Source organism: Lissotriton helveticus, chromosome 2_1 (genome assembly GCF_964261635.1).
Source record: "Lissotriton helveticus chromosome 2_1, aLisHel1.1, whole genome shotgun sequence".
NCBI lineage: Eukaryota > Metazoa > Chordata > Amphibia > Caudata > Salamandridae > Lissotriton > Lissotriton helveticus.
Genome location: NC_136059.1, coordinates 482848307 through 482867034, shown reverse-complemented (window position 1 = coordinate 482867034; position 18728 = coordinate 482848307). Strand labels below are relative to the sequence as shown.

Sequence of the window (18728 nt, the reverse complement as noted above, 5' to 3'; positions counted from 1 at the left end):
TTTCCTGCTCAGTTTAGTTTCTAGATATTTGGGTTTTTAGTATGTAGGGTTTTATGGGTGATACACACTCATATGCATCTTCCTTCAATTGGAAACCAGGAGAGACTTTTTAGGACAGGTGTGATGTGATCAAACCATTTGATTCCTGTGATAAGCATGACAACCTCACTGAGAATTTTTCTTAGGGGTGCAAGGTGGCTCTTAGGAGATCCGGTCAGGATGGCATTGCCGTAGCAGAGTTTCGAGAGGACTAGGGATTGTACTACCGTCTTAAGATTGTCAGGGGGAAGAAATAGTTTGATGTTTTTGCGATTTTGTAATGTGAGGAACCCTTCTTTGCCTGCATTTTTTGTGTGTTCCTTCATCAATAGGTTTATGTCTAGTGTGGTACCCAATGACTTAAAAGAGTTGGACAGTGTGGCAGGGCAGTTTAGTATGTCCAATTTTTGAGCCATTCTTGGATGGGTAAAAGATTGTTTTTAGGCAAGAGGAGTAATAGTTCAGTCTTACAGGGATTCAGCTTAAGGTAGTTGGTGTTTAGCCAATTTTGCATCTTAATTAGTGTGGTATAAGTATGTCCGATGTCGCTGGGGGAATCTTATTCTGTAGTAGACTTGTGTGTCATTCGCATTTAGGTGATACTCGATCCCAGCTTGGTTCAGGATAATTGTGAGGATCCAATAAAAGGGTGAATAGGGCTGGAGAGAAGATGGATCCTTGGTGTGGGCTTCAAGAGGCAGTGTTGATTTTTATCTGTTGTGAGCGATGTTGAAGACAGGACGTGAACCATCTCGAGACTGTGCCATTGATACCAATACAGTTCGAGTGTCTCGTAGGGGTGGGTGGTGAACTGTATCAAATGCCGCTGATAGGTATAGTAGGATTAGGAGGAAGGTGTCACCTTCATCTAGGGACTAGTTAATGTCATCTGTTCTATTGAGCATTGCAGTTTGTGCAACAACCTTTCCTGGATCCTGATTGCATTGTGTTGTGAAGGTTGAACTCTTCCATGTGTTGGTGGAGCTGTAGAAGGACACAAAGAAAGATTGGAGATTGTTGAGGTCCGCCCCAGACTTTTAGAATGGGGTGATTTGGAGTTGGACAGAGTCTAGTACGCGGCCTGAAGAGGTGCTGATGATTTTAGTCCAGAATGGGAAGATTATGTGGTTGAGGTTTTGTATTAGTGTCGAAGTGAGGGGGCGGGGCTCAAGGGGGGGGAAATCAGTGATTTGGGGTTCAGGTTAAGTAATTATTATACATATTTCTCCTTCTGTTACAGTTTTCAAGTCTGTCCAATTAGCACTTTTTTTTAGGTGAAGGAGTTTGTTGCTTTCTATAGATTGATTTTTTTGGTCTTTAGTTAAGTCTTAGGAGGGAATTTCCACATTGACTTGTTTCAGTGGAGCCGGCGAATTGGGATTTCAGACTGTCAATGGTCGGAGATCGTTCCATTTCTACAACTTTGTTAGAAGTTAGGAATTTCTTCACAATGTTCATTTGTAATGGTTTCCTGTTGGGAGGTAAGCGTAGATGGTTTGATTATGTTGGAAGAGCTCCTTTAGTCGGTTCTTCGCATGGTCAAGTTGATTATGGAAGAAAGAGGCTTTTTACCTTAAGATGTGTTTTTTGTAGTTGAGACGCTCAGATCTCAGGAGTGAGGTGCCAGTGAGGGGGGCCGGCTCCATAAACCTTTGGTTTGCCCAAGTGGTCTTTTGCTGTTAAGGTCTGAGCTGAGCTAGGACCCGGATTTGATTTTCCTCTATCTTTTTAGTTTGTGTGGTGCATCCTGGTCAAAAACACCTGTCATTGATGAGCTATAGTGGGAGGTGAGGTCATTAACGTTGTGAAGGAAGGGTAGAGAATGTAATGGAGTGCAGATACTGGACTCAAGTTCCTAAGTGTGACATACTTGAGGTTCCGAGCCCAGTGCATGGTTTTGTTGGTTGGTGCTGGGAGGGATGTGTGGTGTTTGAGACAGAACAGTATTATGATGGTGATCAGACCAGTCGATAGGCAAGATGAAGTGAAGGGAGACAAGTTAACTTTTCGTAATAATTGTGTCCAGTTGAGCCTTTATTGTGGGTCTGGTTGCTATAGAGTTGCTTGAGGTAGTTTATTTCCAGTATGATATTTAGGTTATGGATTATGGCATCTTCTGTGTAGGTCAAAATAACCCAGGAGCACGCCGTTTGAGTCAGTTAGTGAGAATTGTGTAATTGGGACAGTTAGTTCCTCGGCGAAGAGTGTGCGATCAACAGGAGGGTGATAAATGATGTGAAGCTTGGTGCAGGTGGTGCTTTTAGTTTTGATTTCTACCCCTAGATATTCGAAGGTCAAGAACGTTGTAGTTTCTATATTATTAAGTTGGGTTTACTCTTTGTGGATGATCACAATCTCAACCCCTATTTGCCCCCACTATCCCTTCGGATGATGGATTACCGGGAGGAGCAAGCAAGTCTAGTGTCAAGGTTGAGTGCTGGTTAAGCCAGATTTCTATAGGGAATGCAATGCCAATTTCTTCCGCAAGTATGGTCTCAGCAATTTCTGTGGCATGTTTTACTGCAGATCTGCAGCTTAGTAGCATACTGGTTAGTGAGCTAGGATTCTTACTGGTAGAGTAGTGTTTTGATGGTAGTGTACTGAGAAGGTGGTATAGGTGTTCTGAGAAGTCAGGGAATTCGATTTGTGCCACTAATTACTGGGATTGTGGAAGTAGGCTTTGTATTTCCAGCAGGCTGGATACCTAAAAATATTAGACTTGCAGGTATAGAAAGCACAAGCAGTCATTCTGTACTGCTGTCAGGCTAGAGCCATTATCTTGAACGTTGTTTGTGCATGGAAGAAACTAGTTAGGGAGACTGTCACAAATGCCATGGCTGTCCGTTTTTTTTATTTAAAGGGTGGGATTAAAAGCCTTGTCCATTCTTATTAGGCAGACATGCTCTTTGGTCCTTAACAGGGGTTTGTGAATGATGCAGACATTATGAGAAACCGAGGAAAAGGTGGCTGTAGATTTTATACAGAATAGTCATTTTCGGCTACAGATAGTATCTAAACATCACTGGTGCTCCGGGGCCAGTTACAGCTGTGGAAATGTCATTCTCAAGGTAGGCTTCAGAGATGTATGCCGCACATCAAAGTGGGACACCATAGGCGTTCGGCCACAATTCCTTTCCCCAAGACAATGCACAATTTGGTAGAGATCTGTCAAGAAACATGACTGCACAGACCATTAGCTGCACGAAGCTAATTTTCTTATTGTCCATTTCTTTAATGTTCTAGAATCTACCAAGAGGATGGGAACGAGAAGACGGCAACTTGTGGCAGTATACTACTCAGAACTTGGCGATAAAGGGTCGACTAATGGGCCACTAGACAGCAATTAAAAAATTAATAGCGCTACGCTCTACCACCCTCAGAGGCACCGCCCTACCTCCAGGTGCCTAGTAAATGAAACAAATGTAGGAAGTACGCTCCTTCCTACATTTGTTTCATCAACTTGTGGCAGTATTACATTTCCCTACTGGACACAAATATGCTTAGTCTACAAGGGTAGACCTCACTGCAAACAACCTCCTGCCAAATCCCTTTCCTCTGGACAAAGCCACACAGTCTTAAAGCAGAGAAATGGCAATGAAGTGCACGGATAATGATGTAAGTTTGCATTTCCATGTGTAGGTCCAAATGTATATGCTGTACACAACATGCAAAGGACAAAATAAACTACTTTGACAAAACTGAGTACAGTACGGTCCTTAGATGACTGGATTCCTAGAGGTCAGAAATAGGAAAACTTTTATAGATGAGGGGAACTAGAGTGACCATAAAAGGTAACTTTGATGTAGAACGTTATGGGTTGGATACGTCACCTGGCCAGTGTCCAGTTCAGAGGTGTACTCTAATTCTTAGGACCATATGGAACTCTAGGAATAGGACCGAAACAGTACTGAAGAGTCCCCACTCTTTAGGGGTGAAAAAACCTTCCCCAATGAAAACTTAGTCGATCCAATCCTAAGCTCTGTCCAATTAATTGTGACAGTACAGTTCTGAGGGGAACTAGTCCTGCAAATTAACCATCATTTTGAAAATGGATATTTCATGAACTCTGACCTTGATCGGTAAAAACTATAATCACTAAAGGATAAAACTTAGCATACACACAATCAGGGTCGTTAGAATAATAATATAATTGTGGGGTATATACTGTGAACAGAAGTGTGTCCCTTCAGTGCATACAAGTAAAAGAAACTACTGATAAACAGCGCAGTGATTAACCTTTGAGGGTGGCACAAACATCTAACAATGAGGCATTCTTATTAGGAGCCATGATCTATAATCTTAGAAACCAAACATGGTAGGATATGATGTAGTTTACATTCACTAATTTGCCATGTTATGGGCAAGTAGGTCATCTTGTTAAATGTTTAATGGGTCATGCTTTTGAAATGCTCGTGCAGCTGATAAGTATATATATCAAATATTGTTAAAAGCTTTCCTTCAGTGCTTGTTTTAATTTAAGAAGGATGTGCATTAGGCCTGTATAAGCGCTGCACCTTGTTCTCATTACTTCATGCATACTATGTAACTATCTCTGGAAGTGCGATGAATAAATACAAACCCATTTTCTCATTAGCTAAAGGGCCTCCAGTGGAAACTAGTTCATAAGTTTTTCCTGTGAACCAGTGGATAAAACCCTCAAACTTGGAAAGCTATTGTATGCGGCAAAGAATATCATTTTAGGCTCCTCTATTGGCCCGAAATAAAATGCTCATGCTCGTTTCCAGTAAATGCCTATGCTTTGTTAACCAATACAATAACTGCATGCCATATGTTAAAATGAAGTAGAACAATTTCCAATTCAACTACATATATGTGATAGTCATTTATTTTACAGACCAAAGTGTGGAGCCCCACTCATGCAAAAGGAAAGGTTTATTTTCAGTGTCAAGTCGATCACTGAAGAGAGACTACGAGCAGAGTCAATGACTAACCACATTCCTGCCACACCCAGCTATAGATTAACAAGTAACTGGATGCCAGAGTGTTTTTAATGTATTCCATGGGAACAAAGGAGGTTTGAGGCCATAAACCTCCAAAGATATTCACTCAGTGATGCCAGCAAGCAAACAGATTCCACAGTAAACGATAAGAATGAACACAATATAGTAATTTCAGGGACACATGCTAATACATCGTGTCTCTCTTTACCGAAGTCGAAACGAACATTAATGTAGTGCAAGACACAAGTAAAAACTACGCCAACATATGTATTATGAGTCAAATATATATGCTGGCGAGGTTTTTACTGGTGATTAATGTATCAATTTATGATACATTGTTACTACTATGAAATACTACACTGTCTTTTCTTACCCCTCACAGGTTACAAGGAAAGCTGCATTTCTCCATAGTTGCGGATTTCAATAGAGGTTTGAAATTGTGACATCACAGTGCAAATGTGAAAAATCCAGCAGATCTGAAAGCCTCAATTAGATCCAGTCAAGCATATTTATTATTCCTCACATTTTCAAAATCTAATTTTCAAGAAGCAATGAATTATTAAGCAAGGTTTCTGCTGAAGCTGCCTTCTGATTAAACATCGGCAGAAATAGGCAGCCGATCTAGAATATCAAATGAAAATTATTCCTGTACCTAAATTAAAGTGTCAGCATACGAATTGGCCAAACGTGCAAGAACAATACTTTTAAAAGGCGCTTTAGGTAAACTGTTAAAAACAAGAAAATGGCAGCAATATTTACTAATGGTAATTTAGGCATTTAAACGCCATCCGGTGCCTGTACTAAATGATTTTTGCCACACAGACAGTGATTTAATACGTACCGCATTGCTCTCAGTGCAATTTTGTATGCTAATTCAGCATCATGAGGTAGGAGAGAGGTAAAGAGATACTTGGCAAATGTGTGCATTGGAACACTCTCTCGATGGATGATTTCGCCCAAGCCACTGTATGGGCCGGCTGTGGAAAAGAAAAGGCAATGTAAACATTTACAGTGCAAGTCAAAGTTGAGAGAAAAAAAAAAAGAAAAAAAAAAAAAGAATGTGGGCCATCATTTCATACTGTTAAAAGCTGAACAGAATTGGTAAATTCACGTAGAGAGGATCTTCAACTTTGAATGAAAAGGAAGGACGCTTAAAACTTTTAGTGACTTTGGCAAAACATCCAAGTTTACTTTTTCTCAAATCAGGGTAGTGATGAAGACACGGCTCTTGAAATAGGCTTCAAATACATTTAGAGCATCCTTCCATTGTGCATCCACTCAGGTCTCTTACTAATACTACCAACATCAACAAGAAAAGAGCCACAATAGATATGTTGTCAAATTGCCAATGCCCAGATGAGACATGGAATGATTACATCAAGGACAGCTCCTCCGCTAAGGCAAATAGAGGAAAAATAAAATGATGACTCACTGTTGTCATTTTACTTTTTCCTGCTGCAGGGGAGGAGTGCTGGGCACTCTGTAAAGTGCAAATTAATGTTTGGCCGGCCAAAGATTCATGCGCACTTAACATGTTCTCCATTCAGGCTGAATTACTGCCTGGGTGGAAAACATGCCCTAGGCTTCCAGTTACCATCTCAGCACCAAACCACGGCACAGCAGTATTGCAGCATTGTAATTGGCATAGGGAAGCCTGGGTACTTCCAATTCCGGCCGACGCGGAGCAGAGGTGCGGAGATACGTTTTTTTTGTTTTTTATATCAAATCCCCCGATCAGTAACGGCCGCCCCTGGATTACATGCATCCATTAGCCTTTCCTCCTCGGGTGTATCCTAAACTCACTTACCAATCTCCAGCCTAGTGCTGCTCAGCAGCGATAGGAATGACCATCAGCCAACAGTGACTGTATAAACTCGTTCGACATTGGCCTGCTAAAAACATCTCCTGCCCCCAAGTGGTCAAAACTGTAGCTGGAAACAAACCCTAAGATTCAATCTGCTACTGTGCTAAAATAACTGCTCTCACTTCAGTGAGAACCAAGATCAACAGCTACTGTTTCGTGCACAAAGGCTTTATAGAAAGACCAAGGAACAAAAATATACCATTAATTTGGAAGTTACACGTGCAGAAGACATTACTGTAAGTGCACAGAATACCCAGCAGTTTGAAAATAGACTCTTTTCAATATGGACCACAGCTACAGACCATAAGGGATCTCCTTGATTTTAGGAAAAAGCACAAACCTGTTACGAGACAGAAAAAAACCTTTCCTTCAGCCCAGGAGAAACCGACTTTGCAGAGCATCGCTACTAAAGCATATGCTTCCCTCCTTTAGAATCAACAGAGAACCTTAGGTTTACTGAAGAAATAAACACTGGGTTTTATTAATCTCGGGTGATTCTGTAAACTGTACTGCAGTCATGGGGGTTCCCCGCCTAAGTTTTGTGAGAATATCAAAATGTAAATTGTTTGTATTTGATATTGCATTTTTTACTAAACAGAAACACTCCTATTCTTGCTTACTATCAAGTTTCCACCGAAGAAGTACAGTTTCATATTTTTAAAGATGCGTCATGGTCCGTTAAATTCCGTTCCGCTCGCGGAATTTGGGTAATTTCGCGTTCAATGCGAAATTGCCCAAAATTCTACATTCTGCTGCTTTGCGGAATTTTTTGCTTGTTCCCTTCTCAAAATGCGTGTTCGCGAGATATTTCCCCACCGAGCACGCAAACAGCGATCGGGAACAGGAAAAAAAGCATCGCGAACAAGCAATCCCGCTTGTTTGCGGAATGTCTGCGTGTTCGGGGAGATTTCTTACCGTTTCGAGGACTTTTGCGTGGCGCGACTATGCAAATTCTGCCCATCCCTACTTCTCAGGCTATCCTTTGGAATGAAAGATTAGAATCTAATTTTATCTGTAGTTTGCACCAAGTGTTCGACCGTGTTAAAACAAGGAAATTCAACCTTAAAACAGATGAGTACCAGAAGGATTTGGAATTAAGCGACAAATATAGACATTTACCAAGAGACAAATTAATTTCTGTAGACACCGGTTATTCATGAGAATTTGGGGGTCAAAGGGCTGATGGACTATACATCATTAGAGAAGTGTCACTAAAGAAAATTATTTGTCAGCATAGGGAACTTGAGCAAGATGGCTGCCTGGTAAGAGCTCCAGTCCGGAGCTCCTAGTGCCTGGGATCCCTTTATGGAATTATCCCGGACAGCACCCATCTTCGCTGCATAAAAACAAGTAACTGGATTTACAGCAAGTAACAGGTTTTACCTCAAGTAACTGGATTGAAAAACACTCACCGGTAACAGCAGCGGAGCCCTGGACGGTGTAGCGAGCTTGGGGAGAGGGCTGCTGCTCGGCGCTGGACTTCGGAGGAGTTGGAGTCCGGGATCCCTTGGAGGCGTCGTTTGGCTCCCGTGACTGCACCGGACCGGTGAGGACTCCACCGCTGGCTACGTCCGGAAATCGCCGTGAGTGCTGTGCTGCCCACAGGAGGGCTACTGGCAAGCTGTGACCCGGCCCATCTCCGCCGGGGCTGAGGAGACGGTGGTGGCCCCGCTGGGGTCCCACACCGCTTGCCACGTCGGAAGATCGCCGTGATTGCTGTGCTGCTCACGGGAGTCATGTGCTGCTCCGCCCGTCATCGATGGAGCTGGGGAGAGCGCCCGTGACCGCACCGGACCTGAGGGCGCACCGAGGACCTGGCAGCCCCGAGGAGAGTGTCACCACCTCGCCCCCACCCCTGCAGGCTTCGAGGGGGTCGGCTCCGCGGGGCATGACCGGAGCTCTCCCCCGAGGGTCTCCTTCTACCATCTCGGTCCTTCTACCATCTCGGTGGCTGGCTCGAGCGGGCTGCACGGGAAGCTATCGACTTCGCATTTGGAGACGTGAGAGGCTGCACTGCAGGCGGCAATGGCCGGCGCACGGGCACCAGCAAGGTTGTTTGGCCTCAGCGTGGCTCACGGCCGCCCCGCTGCCACAGTCGGCATTGCTACACTGAAGAGGAGCCCTCTGCTGCCTGCTGCCGCGAGAAATATCAGAAGTCGCAGCCCCTGACAAATCACTCGGAGCTGCTGCCTGCTGCCGAGAGAAGCCTTCGACCCCGATGGCGCGATACTGCGGACCCCCTGCTGTCACTGATACCCTGGGAGCAGTCGTGCAAAGGTGGATGCTTCACTGGCAAGAAATGAATAGAAATCGCACTTTGATCACGCTGGCTAGACCTCTAGAAGCCTGCAAATCATTACTGCTAACATCAGCACAACTACTGAACAGTAATCACATACAGGCACAAAGACTCTACAGCAGTACTTAAACGTAGCCTCGCACGCACATCAAAAGACCAGCAGTCTTTAAACACTGCAACTGTACTCTTTTGGCTAGACCTTGACATATTACTCACTTTGCTGACAACATCATCGTGTTTGCTCAACAAAATCTACAAAAAGGTATTTATCTACCCCAATCGACTATTCACACTTTCTAGAAAAAGCCTCCTTTGTACAAAATGGCGGGGGCCATAAAACTGTAGCAATAAATTCCCCCAACCTGTACCACCTGTACCGCCGTTACTCACGAGGCTCCTCAGTTTAACTCCCCCACACAAGACCACCAAAATAGAGATAAGATTCCCTCCCAGCAAGCCAGAGCTGGGCTTGCTCAAATAGAAACTGAAATAGCCCTCCCTTGGTCTTAAAGCAATAACAACTGACAGAGGACTATCGGTTGCATCTCCCCTACTTGGCGGCCATTTTAGACTGATATTTCTCTTTCTTCGGCGGCCATCATGGACTAGTCACTCACCTCTTGCCCAGACCCTACGAACTGACTTTTCTTCTTATCAACTACCGCACACCTACATAGCTCTGTATCTAAACACTGTAATTAAGTATTCGCCTTTTGTTGCAGTACTGTATTTTTATTTTTCTATTTTTGTATTTCTATTTTATTATACACATTTGTTGTACTTCTATTTGTATTCTGTGCACTGCTGTACCCTATATCCACGTCACTTTATCTTCACCTGTAATTCACCGATTACTACCTCATAGATGTGGGATTAAGTATCTGCCTCTTATCGCAGTACTGCACTCCTACCTGTACTTTGTAGAATGTTTGTACCCCGGACCCATGTCACTGTTCGCTACCTCATTTATTTGGTTCTTCGATGTCAGCTACTTCACGATGTTGCACTGATTATTTCTACCTCATTCACTTCGCTTAGTCATGTAAGCTGCACCCAGCCACTTTCTACACCTAGACTACACCGCTGCTACCTCTTACATTCTGATGTGTAAATTGGATTCCACCTAACCTGTTCTACCTCTCATATTTTGTACATGGTGTAAGCTGACTGCTACCTCGCATATAGGATACATTAGGTAAGCTGCACCTTCGCACTGTTTGTTCCTGGTTGCACTGACTTCTACCTCTTATACTTTTGGTCACTCACTAGTGTCACTCCTTTGCCCTGTAACCAACGGCTGGCAGTTTTTATTGTCGTCCTATCTCCTACACCCAACACCACAGCCTCTCTAAAATGGAGCTCAACGGCAAGCACACTTTTAGAATTAACTACCCTTCCACCCTCACCAAAAAAGCCACTAAACGTTTTAAACATAACTTCTTGAGGTCGCACCCTGAAACACCCTTTGCCGACACCTACTTCTCACCGGCAATGGAGCCCTGAATACTGATATCATCTTCCACACCTCACGCAGAGCCCAATGGAGAAAAGCGTTCCTAACCCTACTCACCGTCTCCACCACCAGGAAAACAACTCATGGCCTAACTCTCTATCACACCTTCCCACCTCTTCCCTGGCAGGACTACCATTACTATCTACAATAACGGGATTGTCCTAATTCAATCCACGGACAAGAACCTGGAACTACTAGACAACCTGTTCCCCAAGTTCAAAGAGCACCTCTCCAAGCGGCGGACCCCCACCCAGAACTCCACCAGCACTATCACCCCTGACGTCGCAGCCCCCACCTACAACACCTCTACCCCCAGCACCCCAGTAAATGGCCCACCTGCTGTTAACGCCCCACACTCCCCAAGGACTGTCACAAATGTCGCCACCTCTTATACTAGCCGCCCCTCTAACATGACCCCTTTTACCCCCACTCATACCCCCCCATCCCTCTCCCCCCTGACATAATCCCCACCCACAACACGCCACCATCTGAACACACCACCGCTCGGAGTTTTTCCACCCCCCCCTCCCATCCCCCCCACGGCAGACCCCGCTCCCTCCCCAGCTCCCTCCCCACTCTTACCACGACACTCTCACACCTGACACAACAACACGCCACCATCTGATCACACCACCATTCGGAGTTTATCCACCCCCCACTCCCATCCCCCCCACGGCAGACACCTCTCCCTCCCCAGCTCCCTCCCCACTCCCACCCACGACACTCTCACCCTCCCAACAAAACATACAGAACATACCGCCTCCCCTACCTTAGCATCCCCCTCTCTCCCACCTCCTATTCTCAGCCCTCACTACCCTCCTGTCTCCCCCACTGTCTTCAGCCTTCACTCACTCTTCTACTCACCAGCACCGCCTCCCGCTGACAGCACTACCTATGCCTCCCACCCACCGCCTACTTCACCCAAACCCCCCGCCCACAAACACGCCCACTCTTTGAATGCCATCCCACTCATTAGCACCGCAGAACGTTCCAACAACGCTAGTATATCCCCTCCCTCGATACCCTGCCCGCTTTCCAGCTCACTACTCAACCAGTCACCAATCCCTCTCACCGCCAACCCCATCCCCAATACACCTCCTGACCTGACTTTATCCACCCTCCAACAAGTCAAAGAGGATATTCTACAAATCAAAAAAGATGTAAACGCAATCAAAGACCTTCTCTCCTCACAGCCCAGTCTACCTCCCACCATCCCTCTACCATACAAACGACGCACCCTCCCTACATACCCTCGCCTCCAACGACACCCGCGCTGGCCAACTATCCCCGTTCGCAATAACTCCCACCGCCCCCTTCGCGTCCCCAACCCACTGTCGGACCGCGACCTATGCTCTCTCCTACGCTCTTATGGCCCAGGTCCGGTAAAACACATACCCAACACACACATCCCCATACCCACAATTCTTACAAACCCTCTGAGGCTTCCAACACTCAACAACAGAGGTTCCGTCCCTAACAACCTCAGAAAAGTTCCACTCACTCTAGAAAGCTCGACCACCCTTCTCTCTCCCAAACTCAAATGCATCCTACTCAATTGCAGATCGGCCCAGAGACACTCCTCCGACATCGCTGATCTCGTCTCAGCTATGGATCTGGACCTAGCCATTCTAACGGAAACGTGGCTTACTGAAGCCTCTACCCCGATTATGGACATACTAGTCCCCCCCAATTATCACATCATTAGGCTGGACAGGTCCCCTGGCAAGACGGGCGGGGGAATTGCATGCATTTTTAGGAGCAACCTCTCCGTTACTAAAGTCAACTCCCCCTCCCTTTCCTCCTGTGAACTCCTCTGCCTAGATATCACCAGCGAGGGCAAACAAGTGTGTGCTTTACATCTCATCTATCACCCGCCTGGTGACAATCTCTTATTCACCCAACAACTCATGGACATGATAACTTCCAATGCCGGTCGGCAGACCACCCAAGTCTACCTGGGTGACTTCAATCTCCACTGGAGCGATCAGAAAGACACAGTGGTGAATAGTCTCAAAACTTTCCTTAATGCGCTTGACCTCACCCAAATATGCGATAGACCAACACACGACAAAGGCTCGATACTCGATCTCATCATTGCCAAAGAGAACTCTACACAACTGGAGGCGATCCAACCCTGCGACTGGTCAGATCACCACATTATCACCTTCTTTATCAATGAAAAAGTTAAACCTAACCCGGCTCAACCAATCAAATCCAAAACATGGAAAAGGGACATGAAGAATCTTAACCCCTCTACCCTGCCTCCCCACATCGGCAATCTCCTCCTTCCACCTTCAGGTGCCTCGGATGTTCAATCACTGACCGACCACTACCTTGACTCTATGAATAAAATAGTCAATGAAGTCGCCCCACTGCAACTGGAGAGTCTCCACCAAAATTTCTAACCCCTGGTATGACGATAGACTCAATGACAGGCGTACTATGCGAATGGCAGAGCGCACCTGGAGATCAGACCCTTCAGCACTGCACCTCAAAAGGCTTAAGAACAAGAGAAATGCCTACTTCAGGAAAATAAAGCGCACAAAGTCGGACTTCTTTAGCCGCCAGTTGGACCAAGCAAAAAACAGGCCAAGAAAGCTGTTCGAACTAATCAAGACCCAAACAAAGACACAACCCTTACAATCAAACAGCACAACAAGCGACACCCCACACTGTGAAGCCTTCTGCTTTCTTTAAGCTAAAGTCTGACAACATAAGAAATGACCTCATCATGGATGTAGGTCGATTCCCCAACCACACCAGAATGTCTAACAATCAACCCAAAAACAAGGCATCCTGGCTGTACTTCGATACCTACTCGGAAGAAGCAATACACAAACTGCTCTGCACCGTGAAGCCCTCTAATCACCTCACAGACCCTCTACCTGCTAATGCTGTAAAAGACTTCATCCCCTTGCTCCTCCCTCTCTGGACCAAAATAATCAACAGCTCCCTACAACAAGGCCTCATTCCAGGCTCCCTCAAGGTGGGGCAAGTCACGCCAATACTCAAGAAACCTACAGCTGATCCGTCTGACCTAAACAATTACTGACCCATCACCAATATCCCCACCCTGGCCAAACTGCTGGAGAAATGTGTCCAACTCCAACACATTGACCAATTTGACCTCCTCAACCCTCATCAATCAGGCTTCCGAGCGAAACATAGCACGGAAACAGCTATGACACAATTGATGACACCCTCCTAATTCTTGATCGCAATGAGTCCTGCCTCCTCATCCTTCTTGACCTCTCTTCAGCATTTGACACGGTCAAACATGAGAACTTGCTGGAGCTGCTAAGCACTAGAATGGGTCTATCGGGAACTGTTCTCAAATGGTTTTCGTCCTTCCTTCACAACCGGTCTCAGAAGTTCAAGATTGACAATGTGCTATCTATACCTGTGCCTGCAGATCTAGGTGTCCCACAAGGATCCTCCCTCTCCCCCACACTGTTCAACCTCGTCATGGAACCGCTCGCCACCTTGCTCCAAGCTTCCAATGTCCAATTCCATATGTACGCCGACGACACACAACTTTACCTAAAGCTACAATCCCCGGAAGATATTAAACATCTGAACTCCACACTTATTAACACACAATCATGGCTGGCCGATAATCACCTCAAACTAAATGCTCTGAAAACTGAGTTCCTACTCATCTCACCCCCGGCGAAAATTTCCACCACCCAAACCTGGCTCAATAACCTAACAGCGCTCAATGTCCAACCTACCATCGTGGATTCGGCAAAATCCCTAGGCATCACACTCGACGCCAAGCTCAACATGCAGCAGCACGTTAGCAAAGCCACAAAAGGAGCTAATTTCCAAATCAACACTGAGGAAAATTAAACCTTTCCTCCCTGCCGAAGACTTCCAAACTGCTGTACAAGCTTTAGTCATTCCTCGAATAGACTACGGAATTGTGGCCCTCAGCGGACTCCCACTATCCACAACAGCACCCTTAAGAGCCTCAGTGAACGCTGCCGCGAGACTCATTACTGGCTCAAGAAAACACTCGCATATATCCCCAGATTTAAAGTCTCTAAAATGGCTGCCTTTTGAAGCCAGAATACAGCTAAAAATTGCTGTTATGACACACGCGGCCTTGCACCACAAGGCACCCAACTACCTCGCTCAAAAGTTGTCTGTATCAGGAGGTTCGAGATCCAATAGAAGTACAAAAAATCTACTCCTGAAACCTCGTAGATTCCGGAAAGAGAAAACATACAAGCGCTCCTTCTCAGGAATGGCACCCAGGATCTGGAATGCGCTCCCTCCTGAAACCAGGCTTATCTCCTCCACCGCACTATTCAAGAAAGAGGTGAAAAACATCCTTCTGGCCAAGATCTCCTGATCCTTATAGGTGCTAGATCAGAGACTCTGCATTGCTCTGTATCACTGCTCACCTTGTCCTCTGGCACTATACTTCTACTTGATGGGGGACACTTTTACGCTACTCTCTTAATACCGACCAATATATGTTACACTTTGGTTTACTGATTCACTCTCCCGATGCCCCCACTCAGTGTTCTCTATACAATATGACATTGGTATAAGCCATCCACACACCCAAGGTGTACCCGAACACCTCTGTAGTGGGATCAATGACTGGTGCCGTCTTATATTACTTGTTTACCTGTTTGTATATTGATATGTTTTATGTATGTTATTATTATCCTACCATGTCAGTGACTATTATATTGCTTCCATTATCTCTGTTCATTCCTACTGCCCCTACCCTGTCTTTGTGAAGCGCTCTGATATCTGTAAGGATCTTGTTCGCGCTATATAAAACTTTGAATAAATAAATAAATAAAGTCCTTAGGTGAAATATGTTTTGATTTGAATTAAGATTTTAAATGTGTTCAGTTTGCTGCCTTGCACTGCTGCATTCATTTAAAGCGGTTTATAACACTGCTACTGGAAAAACTAGAAAGGAAGACGGTCCTGATATTTTTCCATTAACAGTGCACTCAGCTATTTCTGGTAAATTAACAGCCTGAGCCTCGAGCTGGAATGTAGCTCTCACTTTCAACTGCATGAGCCGCCCCCTTTGACCAGTGTTTGTTGCCATGCCAGTTTACTATAGTTACAGATTTACATCCAATTAGGAACCCAGAAATATTTGTAGTAGAAAGTCAGAATGAACAGCACCATAGGTAAACTCTAGGCCATTAAGAGGTGGATCGAACCAGGTGCGACAATAGCGATAACTCACAAAACGTTATAATACAATACCACAAAATAGAACACCAACATTGACCAGGCTAATAGTTCTCTTCTTTTTTGAAGAACAAATTCATGAGTCCTTGAAAACATGGATTTGGCGCTTCAAGATCAGTTATCTCACACGGTCGTGGAGACCTTTCAATCTATGGTCTCCCGTTCATCCAGATATATATGCCTGTGTGAATGATGTAGGAGTCTGGATGGTTCTTGTCCGAGTATGCATGAGTATTTTTTTGTATGTGTAAGTGTCCTCATTCAGGGGTTATTTTCTCAAAAGTGTACTGTGCTTACTCTTGAGTTTCATGTAGAAGTTCTGTCTATTTTAATGTGTATATTCATATATATAAAAAAGTTCAATATATAAAAAAAGGAGAAAAACAATGAAATAAATAATTTTTTGATACAGATGCTTTCAATGTTAAAAAAGAAGATCAATAACCATGTTAAAATCAATGTCATTCTCACAGTATTATTGATGTGACCACATTGTTGTTTAGCCCATACTGAATTTATTTTCACCATGATAAAAGAAATATAGGTCGTGAGGGAGCTCACTTCAATGATTGGAGCTTCCCGATGCAGGCTGCGGTATGCAAAGCGGTCACTCGAGCCAGACCGCTCTTTGCTGTGGCAGGCTGCAGTACCCTAGGTTGCTGATAGTGGTTTCTGCAGTTAGAACCAAGCCCTTTCTGTAGCAGACAGCAGTACTTTAAGCCAGTGTTTGAGGTTCCTCCAGTCAGAGAAATGCTTGCTATAGAAGCTTGCAGCACTGTATTCCAGTGTGGCTTCAACAAAAACTAGCATATGCACTGCTTGAAGTGTAATATATTTGTTTTGTAAGGCCTAAATAGATCTCCCAATGCCGAGGAGTGCTCCTGCTATGAGTTTTGGAGAGTCACACTAATATTTATAGAAGGCACCTAGCTAGGGTGAAGATATTTTGAGAAGCAAAGACCGGGACAGACCAGACAAAAAGTAGGACTACTAAAGCCTTGAGTCTCACAACTACATCTGTCCTGTCTCGGTTTTTGTAGGGCCTTGTAAATATGGGCCAATGTTTTAACATAATAAATATATCTCTATATATCTATATCTATACATATACACATATATAAACACACACATACATGTATATTACTTACTGGCAGTCACTAGTAGGTGGTTATATTTAGGACCTACTTTCCATACGAACAGCGCTTTTTCTTCTACCAATAACTTTGATAGTGTGATGAATCCTCATGAAACATTTTCAAAACTAAATTGACGCTCACTTTAGCTGATGTCTGGAAAGTTTCAAGGTGATTCGACAAGCAGTGGCGAAAAAAAGGGGGGGGGAGGAGGTTCCAAAAAAGTGTTTTCCCCATGTTAATTCCCATAGGGACTCTAGACCCGATTACAGCCCAAACTGCTGGACAGAATTATACCAAATTTGGCAGAAAGGAAGGTCTTGGTCCAGAGTAGTGCATTTTGGTAGTTTGATGTAAATCACTTTAGTAGTTTGAGATATTAACTGCAATTCAAATATGTATTTGGGGGCACAGATACTCCGCGGCACCAACAGTCCCTGTGCTGTAACCTGATTAGCAGCCTACACTTCAACTAGGAAGTGTTTACAGCCACAAAAAAAAAAAATAGAGGGATAGGGGAAACAACTTCCTGCGGCTTAATTTACAGAATGGAGGGAGGCTGCGTTAACTACCCCCGCCCTAGTTTGGTTTATTACAAGCAACGGGGACCACAACCTCCCCGGAGCTAAATATGAACGGAATTTGCGAGGGGTGCCCCACATCCCAGCCCATATACAGCCCCCCTCCTGGAGGGAATGGCCCAGGGGACTGCCACCCCAGGATCAGCTTGAGCTGCGTCCCGGGGTGCGCCCAGCCCTGAGGCATAGCTGTTTCCTATGACAAACTCCACTCTCAGTAAGCGAGAGCTGTGAAACCACTCTCGCTCGCTGGGTTTGGAGTTTTTGTTGTTTCCCTGCCTTCTGTCATGCGGGTAGGAAAACAGATGACCGGATTGGTCTCAGACACGGAACCAAAGGTTAGAGGGACGTTCTAGTTAAGCTCAGATTTCACTTGTACGAACCAGTGAAATTCATCAATTATGATTACCTACCCTAACTTACACCCCACAATGCACTGCTTAGGACCTCACATATTACATCACTCATGACATGGTCAGTGACATCACCGATCTATGATTCAGTAAACGGGTGTGTAAGAACTGGTATGGGTCTGAATGGTTGAGGGAGTATGAAACGTCCTATGGGGGTGTGAGTGGCTGCGTCCGTGATTCTGTGGATGATGTCATCAGTGATGTCGTTTGAGATATCAGTAATGTCACTGACCAGGTCATGAGTGATTTAATATGAGAGATCATAAGCTGTACATTGCAGGGGCGCGAGTTATAGTTAACTCAGCTAACTGATGAATTTCACTGGTTTTGTCCAAGTGAAACTTGAGCCCAACTACAACGGCTCTATAACCGGGACATGTATTTAAAATTAGGTAAATCTTCAGGCCACTGGAACAGTTCTCAAAACCAGACTGTCCAGGGTAATCCGCTAGATCTAATCATCCTTCACCTAGCACTTGTATATACACAATACCTGCATGCTACAAAAGAACAGCTTTTTAGTGGTTTTGTGGTTTGCATGCAGCAGCAGTCACTAATGAGACAGGAGCAATGAGGAGGAGAATGGAGAGACCTGGGCAAGGAGAGTAACAGGCAGGCAATGAAGAGTAATAAGGAACGAGAGGACACCACGCTTTGCTCAGGAGAGCAATGGTGGGGTTGAGGAAGAGGAGTAATTAAAAGGGT

General features: G+C 44.8%; 1 protein-coding gene across 1 annotated transcript in view; it reads right to left on the bottom strand.

Annotated features, from left to right (window-relative positions):
- Nucleotides 1-18728, bottom strand: part of ZSWIM6 (zinc finger SWIM-type containing 6) — a 527701-nt gene that overhangs the window by 32934 nt on the left and 476039 nt on the right. Inside the window, exon 10 of the mRNA XM_078675132.1 lies at nucleotides 5842-5977. Within this exon, the coding sequence (XP_078531258.1) occupies nucleotides 5842-5977 (136 nt within the window). The remainder of the gene's footprint in view (nucleotides 1-5841; nucleotides 5978-18728) is intronic.